This window comes from Frankliniella occidentalis, unplaced genomic scaffold (assembly GCF_000697945.3).
Source record: "Frankliniella occidentalis isolate FOCC.00 unplaced genomic scaffold, Focc_3.1 Scaffold296, whole genome shotgun sequence".
NCBI classification, from domain to species: Eukaryota; Metazoa; Arthropoda; class Insecta; order Thysanoptera; family Thripidae; genus Frankliniella; species Frankliniella occidentalis.
Window position 1 is genome coordinate 350,646 of NW_026267422.1, and position 7,892 is coordinate 358,537.

Genomic DNA, 7,892 nt, shown 5'->3' on the forward strand with positions numbered 1-7,892 from the left:
ATGTCTCCATTTAAAATTTATTAAATTATTTAAAACCGATAAGGAGGTTTAGAAATAATATATAGATAGTGATGTTTTTGTTTGCTTGGGGCTGTTTCAAACGTACATTTTCTCTACAGAGTTGAATTAAGGTTTGGTGGATACGCAGAATTCCAAGCAGTGAGCTCTAAGATTATGGTTGGACATGAAACACAAAAGGAAGAAGTCTCATAAAGAAGAGCGTAAGCATCATAAGCATCGCAAAAAATCTAGAAGGGGGCACCTTGACAAATTGCCCAGGTCTGATCGGAAAAGAGGAAAGAAATTTGAACAAAACAAAAGATTACTACATCTAGCTATGGCCTCTGGATTTCAAGGTGAGAATCTTCCTCTATTTGGGAGTAAATCTAAATTAAGACCTGAATTTTAAATTCTCACCAATTTATACTTTTGCAGCCACATCATCAGGATCGTCTACGCAATGCATTGATCTTGATGATGACATAATGGTAGTCTATGATAAAAATCAAGAAGCAACCCAAAGAGAAAAAAATACTAATAGACCAAAAGAAAGCAAATTTTGTCTGACTAAACCATTCGATGTTAAACCTTTAGATATACCCTTACCTCCGGAAAATTGGGTTTCTCATTCCAAGCGACATACTGATTCTATCAGATTACAAGATATTCCACTCCCTCCCACTCCAAATACTTACGAAAGATTACGGAGAGAAAGTGAAAATGACGAAGATTATGAAGGTATGGTGATCAGGAGATGAATCAGCAACCGCAATTTCTGGATATATCTCACAACTAGATATTTTGTATTGCTTTGTATTTTATATTCCTCCAGCAAAGCAACAGAAAAGGCTTTTAATGGACATTCGGAAATGGGAACCCTCAGAATTTGGGGATAAACTGCAGCATCAAGGTAGTACCTGTATTTTAATTTATTCTGTATGTTCACATTAGTATTGCATATTTACATTGCATATTTCCTCATTATCTATTTATTTTCCAGCTGGAAATTCTTCGAAACCATTAAATAATTCTTTTAGTATTATGTCCTACAACGTGTTAGCTCAAAGTCTATTGGAGGAACATAGTCATCTCTATCGACGTAATGATGAACGGGCACTTGAATGGAAAGTTCGGAGCAAAGTTCTTTGGAAAGAAATTATTGAAGCAGATGCTGATGTAAGTATTGTTTACAGATGACATAGTTTATGTCTTTCTCCTGGACTTTATTAATTTCTTTTCTTCTCTTAGATTTTATGTCTTCAAGAAGTGCAAGCTAGTCATATTGATTCCTTCTACAGCAAGTTAAAGGATTTAGGTGTGTGTACATTAGAGCAGATACTTCTTATTTATTTTTTTGTCTAAAATGCCCTTTGTTAACCATTTGTTTCCTATTCCCAGGCTATTCAGGAAAGTTTAAACAAAGGTCTACAAGCAATTATGATGGTTGTGCCATTTATTTCAAAACAGACAAGTTTAAACTTATTGATATGGCCCCAGTAGAATATTACCAATACTACAAACCTGGTCTTTCCATTCTAGACCGTTATAATATTGCAATAATTGTACGATTGGGTTTATGTGGATCACATGGTAATGTTATTTAAATGCAAAAGTGTCACCATATGCATTTAAATTCTTATAATATAATCTTTCCTTTGCAACTGTAATGTTGATATGCACTGTCCTGGAAATTCCAGATTCTGATGATCAAATAGTTGTAGCCACCACTCATCTTTTGTACAATCCAAGGCGACATGATGTGAAACTTGCTCAAACTCAAGTACTCTTAGCAGAATTAGACCGGTTGGCCTACATTGGCCTAGATAAAGAGTATGTAGCCATATCTTTTCCATATCTAGGTACTACTATCCTTTCATGTGAGTCAGCTTTCTTATTTGCAACATTTTGCTTCAGGTCTGGAAAACCCAAATATCTCCCTGTAATAGTTACTGGAGATTTTAATCTTAAACCCAATACCCCAGTTTACAACCTATTAGTTCAAGGAAATTTACGTTATTCTGGCTTAGCTGCAAAATCTCTTGCTGAACCGTGTTATGGGCAAGCTCTTCAAGAGGTTTTACTTCCTTTTGAGCTGCAAATTGCAAATTCCTGCCAACACTTAGGTTTGTTGCTGCACCGATTGAAACTAGAAAATAATGGTTCAAGAAAGGAGAAGGTACACATATCTGAGGTTTCAAAGGTCTGTGTCATCAAATTAAATGCTGTTCCCAATTCTAATTGTATCTTCTGGAAACCGTAATTTGTTTTCTTTTAAATTTACAGCTGTACAATAGTGAAACCTATAAATCATATCAAAGCTATACTCTTAAACAGTCTACAATACCGCTTCTGTATGAAGAGGATTTTTGTGGGAGGTCAGCCTTTTAAATTGTAAAGTGTTGTGCAAATAAATTGCAGGAGCCTTTTTACTGTAATATTAATTTGATTTCCAGGGTTGAGAAAGGATTCCTATTTCACAGATTTTACTTTCAGAGTGTTTATAAACATAATAAATGCCTTTCCTCAAAATGGATTTGTGAAGCTACTACTTTCCAGGAAGACTGGGTAACAGTAGACTACATTTTTTATAGGTATGTAGAATATTTTATAGTTATTTAGAATATTGTAAATAACTTGCTTGGAGTATTTACTCCCTGCAAACTATTTTATAAAAGAAGAACTTGTCCATTATTTTTTTCCCTTTTATCTTTACTGTTTCAGTGGAGCGTTGAATAAACAAACCCAGCAAGTTGAAGAGGGTAGACTAAAACTTTTGTCCAGTTATTCTCTTCCCAGCAGGGGGCAATGTAATGAGCTTAAATCAATACCAAACCTTGTTTGTGGCTCAGACCATTTCAGTCTAATGGCTCGTTTTGTTTTAGAAAGAGATCAATCTCATGAACATAAACTGTGACTTATATTTCCATCTGTTTTGTCTGATCATTCGTCAGTTTTTATTTTTTTCTGTTCAGTATATTAGTTTTAGTTTAAAAACAAAAACAAAAACAACTCCTTGTACTGTTGAAAATGTGATATTTGTACCTTAGTTGTGGCTGTTACAAGACAAGTGCCAAAGTCTCTTTGTTGAAACCATTACTACATCCTCAACTATTTTTCTACTGTTCTTTCTTTTTAAAGTATTATGGACTGCATAATGTTTCAATAAATGTGTCCATGCTATGGTGATACTATATATAGATGTAAAAATTCAATATCATTGTCCATGTAGTTTAATCTACGCTATATTTCCTTGCATTGTTGTCAATCAGTACTCTTTTCTCCTGTTGTAAGATATTGTGTAGAAATTAAACTTTTCAATTTGTGCCTTGGCATGGCTAGCCAAGATATTGTTTAAGTTTGGAAGGTATATATCTTCAAAATATAACTTTTTGAATGAATGTGCAACTTTTTCTTCTCACTTTTCATACATTTAGCTTAAAGTTCTTTCCTCAGTTGCTATTTTTATATTCACACAACTTCCCAAAGCATGAAAATTTACATCATTTTGTGGTCTGTATTGATGCCTCCGGTGGCCACTTTCTCGGGGAAGTCCACATCAAACTCTTTTACACGTTGGGACACACTATTGATTATTGAATACCACCAAACTTTCTGCTTGGTAGTGCAGAGCAACAAGCACAGTTTAGATCGTCACAACTGTGCCCGCCCACTTATTTAAAACGGAACACCGATATCATTTTAACAACTTGCGCTAATGCTCTTGTAGGCGTTGCTCGTCAACGACCACCAGTAAATCCGAAAGCGCAGCAATTAGTCCGACCCTACTACTTGAATCGAAAAAGAATCGGCCATCACAGTTGGAGTTCCCTGGGTACCTATTTAAATCAGATTTGGGTTTTTGCACTTTGCTCTTGTGCTAATCCCCACATTGCCCCTGCGATATCTGCGAAGCAGACGACGTCGTACGGGGTCATATACCAATACAGTCACGCAATGACCATTTTTGAAACCGAAAGAAGAGTACATAGAAACCTATTTCAAAGTCTATTTTGCAGTCATGTCAGGAAAGAGGCTTTAATGCGATTTGACAGCATATATATCAACTTAATACAACGGCCTGTAGCATACTTGAGTTTTGAGGGTCATTGAAATTGACCACTGTCAGAGGACGTAAATGGAAAGCCCCCAAGAAAAAGAAACATTCAACGAACCACACTGGTACTCAGACTGCAGCTGAGGAGTTTGAAAATATTATTTAGACAGTTAAAACTTGTTTTGCTCTACCAGGGCAATTTAAATTTACTTAAATGGTAAGTCAAGGCTCTCAATCCGTATGTAACCCTGGTTATTGAGGGGTACAGCAGTACAGGTTGGATTGTTTTGCAAGGTTCGGATAGCAGAAACGTTCTCAACAGCAATAAACGACCTCACGAATATTTTCTGAAACACGGTTTACGCCTGTTGTATATTTCTTAGATGTAAGTGTGATTATTGAATCTTTTAAATCTGCTTCTTCTTATATGTTTTGAACTTCGTTTCAGGGGAATGAATCGTCCCTACCTATGGAGCTATGCTCCAACTGTAAGTACTGAAGATTTTTTCTTGACATATGCCAATCTTTTTGAGTTTCATATTTCCTCCAACGTTGTCTTTTTGTTACTTACGTGCTGTTTTCTCGTCGATCTTTCTGTTTTGTACCTCCTGTCATGCGTTCGACCATGTTCAATGTCTCCCTTTTGGAGGTTATGTGACTCTTATTTCGCAGTCGTCTGCTACAGACCTGTAAAGTGATTTTGCTTGTTCATAGTTGTATATTTAAGTTACACTTCAGATAGTGTGCATCGATCGCGAGCCACGAATGACATCTGTTCTACCATTGTGACTTATTACGAACCGAAATTTTAAACTCTGTCATTTATTTTAGAGTTGTTGAAGCAATATTGTCATCACTGTGCTCAACCTATGTCTAATTTCATTTACAAAATGATGTGACACCTGTGATTTGTTGAGAATATGTCATTTAACTCCTCCTTCATTCTTATTTTATAATTGTGTAATAATCACATGTCTGACTCTACCACTCTTTGCACAGTGTTATTGATTGGTTTATATTTGAAATATTTAATTCTTCAGCCTATTTTATTCATTTTGGATCCATATTGTGAGAGTTTTGTTTGAAGTTGGCCAAGTAGTCTAGTTCTTGCTCTTGGCTCTGTTCCAGGATGTTGGTGTATGAAGGAACTTAATTATTTGGCACTGTCCTCCTCTCTGTTGTGATGTATATTACTTTTGTATTTCAGGTGACTAATTTACTGACCCTCTTTCATTTCTACAGTTGATGCAGATGAAATTCGGAGGCTAGGAAAACGCTTCCGGAAGTTGGATTTGGATAATTCAGGAGCATTAAGCATTGATGAATTTATGAGCCTCCCAGAGCTACAACAAAATCCTTTAGTGCAACGTGTAATTGATATTTTTGATGCAGACGGTAATGGTGAAGTGGATTTTAAAGGTATGCCAATAACACTTGTTTAACCTGAAACCTCACATGTTCCCCTGATCCTCCTTTCTTTAAAATGTGTTGCCTCCTTCACAGAATTCATTCATGGTGTGTCACAATTCAGTGTGAAGGGTGATAAACAGTCAAAACTCAAGTTTGCATTCAGAATTTATGATATGGATAATGATGGTTTCATTTCGAATGGTGAACTCTTCCAGGTAAGAAAGGTTTTCTGTTAAACCCTATATGACTCTGCAGTGTTGTTAATTCTCATATCAATTGTCTATTGTCGTCAGGTACTCAAAATGATGGTTGGCAATAACCTGAAAGATACTCAGTTGCAACAGATTGTTGATAAAACAATCCTGTTTGCGGATAAAGATGAAGATGGAAAAATATCTTTTGAGGAGTTTTGTGCTGTAAGTTTTCTTTCTCTATCTGTCAAATGACCTACTCTAATTTGAAATTTTTGGTTATTGAAACTTAATTTTGTAGCACATCCTAACAATTTATTTTCAAATTTCAGGTTGTTGGGAACACAGACATTCATAAAAAGATGGTTGTTGACGTTTAGTCTGTGGTTGACTCACTCGCTTGGCTTGCCAGCTCACAAGCAAAGACTCTTGTTTATTTTGGGTTTATATTTTGTTGTGTTGGTGGACCTTCACAGACTGTGTGTGGGTGTGTCCCTGTTTTAACCATATATGCTACCTACCTACAGAACTAAGCACCAATATTGAGGTATAACATATAACATTTATTAATACATTTTCATCTTGTCGTTTCGACCATCTCATCTCATCGCATCCCGCCTCGTCTCATCACCTCGTTGTGTGCTGTACTTAATCTGCTCCAACTTAACCTCCTGAGTTTTCTCTTCCTCCCTCTGTCAATATTTACTGCGTGAATTAGACTACAAACACACTTATAGGCGCCTGTGGTTGTTCTCTTGAAATTATTCCTAAGAATATTGTTAAAATCTTGTTTATAAGAAAAAATTGTTGTTATTTGTAAAAAAAAAAATCACAATTTAATGTTTCTCTTATGTCTGTTTCAAGTTAACTAATGATAATGTTTATGGTAAACTCATTTATAGCCTTTGGAACTTTCTAATTTTTCACCTTGTTCTCAGCACATTTGGGTGGATGAAACCTCCTTGTCTTTTATTGTAGTTTAGAATTTTGTATTTAAAGTGGTGCAGGTATTGGTAACTCACATTGACCTATGTTTTCCTCTGCAATATCTTCTTGCATTGAAAAGTACTGCTGAAGAAATTTGTTTTATCTATCTATCAAACAATGGTTAGTGTTGCCTCATGATATTTTCCTAGTGAAGGATATGTCACGAGAGGGTTAAATATTTTCATGTATAATTGGTAAATCTTGGTTTTTATACTGTGCAAAATCAGCAGTCTTTATCTTGCATTATTGTGATAAAAGATCAAATACATTGTGATTTGCATATAATGGCATAAAAACAATGCCTATAACTACTTAACCCGACTCAGACATAAAAGAAATAACCTTGGAACAGCTCATGGTGCTATATAGTTGTGCTGCGTTGTGCACGCGTGTAACATGTGTTGTTCTTGCCAGAAATGGTTCTCCAGGCCCTCATTGCGTCGAGACATTGCCTGCTCTGGACTGTTGTTTATCCATCAGCTTGCCAACTGCAGTCGTCAGACACAGGGAGATGTAATTGCATTTTATAAAAGTGTTCCTTTTAGAGCTTTGAAGCATTGATCCTATCATTGTTATAATTTTTTTAAATAAAAAGAAACTTGTTTTAATCATGTGGGAATGTAGTAAAATTCTCTCTCCTAAATTTCTTGAAGTGATATAAAAAAATGCACATACAACTAACTGTCATAGCCTGCAGCTTCATTTTCTTGCGGGTAGCTTTTGCTACATACATATTCTCTTCTTGTGATATGTTTCTAGTATTGAAGAATAATGTTTTCACCCTACGGCCAAATCACTCATTCTTCTTCATAGTATAATTCTTAACTTGCCTGAATTCTTGTATATGAGCAGCCAATAATATGACCCTGATAAGTCCACTTAAGTAGGTAGCTAGGAGTTATAAACTTTTACATATGTACAGTGATACAACTGTGTCATTTACTTATGAGGTTGCTGAGGGAACTTTGTGCTATATATGCTGTTGTGTATTTGATTTGTGCAATTTGTTGAGATGAAACCAATATATTTATTGTGTGGATGGTCTCCTATTTTCTTCATAGTTCAGCAGTTTATTTTTCTCAAGCTTTCAAATGATAAGTAAATTGCTGATGTTTCAGTGTTCCTGTGCAGTCCACATACTTAGCTTCCTGGATTTCCCATAGCACCTCTCAAAGGCAGGAAAATCTGCCCCAGTTTCTTCAAAGAACCTCAAACTATTGCACAAATCTTATAAAGCAACATGTGTATAT

At 35.6% G+C, this 7,892-nt stretch overlaps 2 protein-coding genes across 5 annotated transcripts in view; both read left to right on the forward strand.

Annotated features, from left to right (window-relative positions):
* Positions 1-3,398, forward strand: part of LOC113202546 (protein angel homolog 2) — a 13,166-nt gene extending 9,768 nt beyond the window's left edge. For all 4 annotated transcript variants that reach the window (XM_026416820.2, XM_026416819.2, XM_026416818.2 and 1 more), the window contains exons 2-12: positions 120-356; positions 436-738; positions 833-910; positions 1,001-1,176; positions 1,249-1,315; positions 1,399-1,590; positions 1,698-1,830; positions 1,915-2,200; positions 2,284-2,375; positions 2,454-2,591; positions 2,722-3,398. In XM_026416820.2, coding sequence (XP_026272605.1) covers positions 185-356; positions 436-738; positions 833-910; positions 1,001-1,176; positions 1,249-1,315; positions 1,399-1,590; positions 1,698-1,830; positions 1,915-2,200; positions 2,284-2,375; positions 2,454-2,591; positions 2,722-2,914 — 1,830 coding nt within the window. In that variant the 5' untranslated portion in view covers positions 120-184 and the 3' untranslated portion in view covers positions 2,915-3,398. The remainder of the gene's footprint in view (positions 1-119; positions 357-435; positions 739-832; positions 911-1,000; positions 1,177-1,248; positions 1,316-1,398; positions 1,591-1,697; positions 1,831-1,914; positions 2,201-2,283; positions 2,376-2,453; positions 2,592-2,721) is intronic.
* Positions 3,399-4,120: 722 nt separating this feature from the next.
* Positions 4,121-7,686, forward strand: LOC113202519 (calcineurin subunit B type 2). Its single transcript, XM_026416781.2, has 6 exons — positions 4,121-4,271; positions 4,503-4,542; positions 5,297-5,473; positions 5,558-5,679; positions 5,758-5,880; positions 5,988-7,686. Exons 1-6 carry the CDS (start codon positions 4,269-4,271, stop codon positions 6,033-6,035), a joined length of 513 nt encoding a protein of 170 aa, XP_026272566.1. The 5' UTR covers positions 4,121-4,268; the 3' UTR covers positions 6,036-7,686.
* Positions 7,687-7,892: the final 206 nt, after the last annotated feature.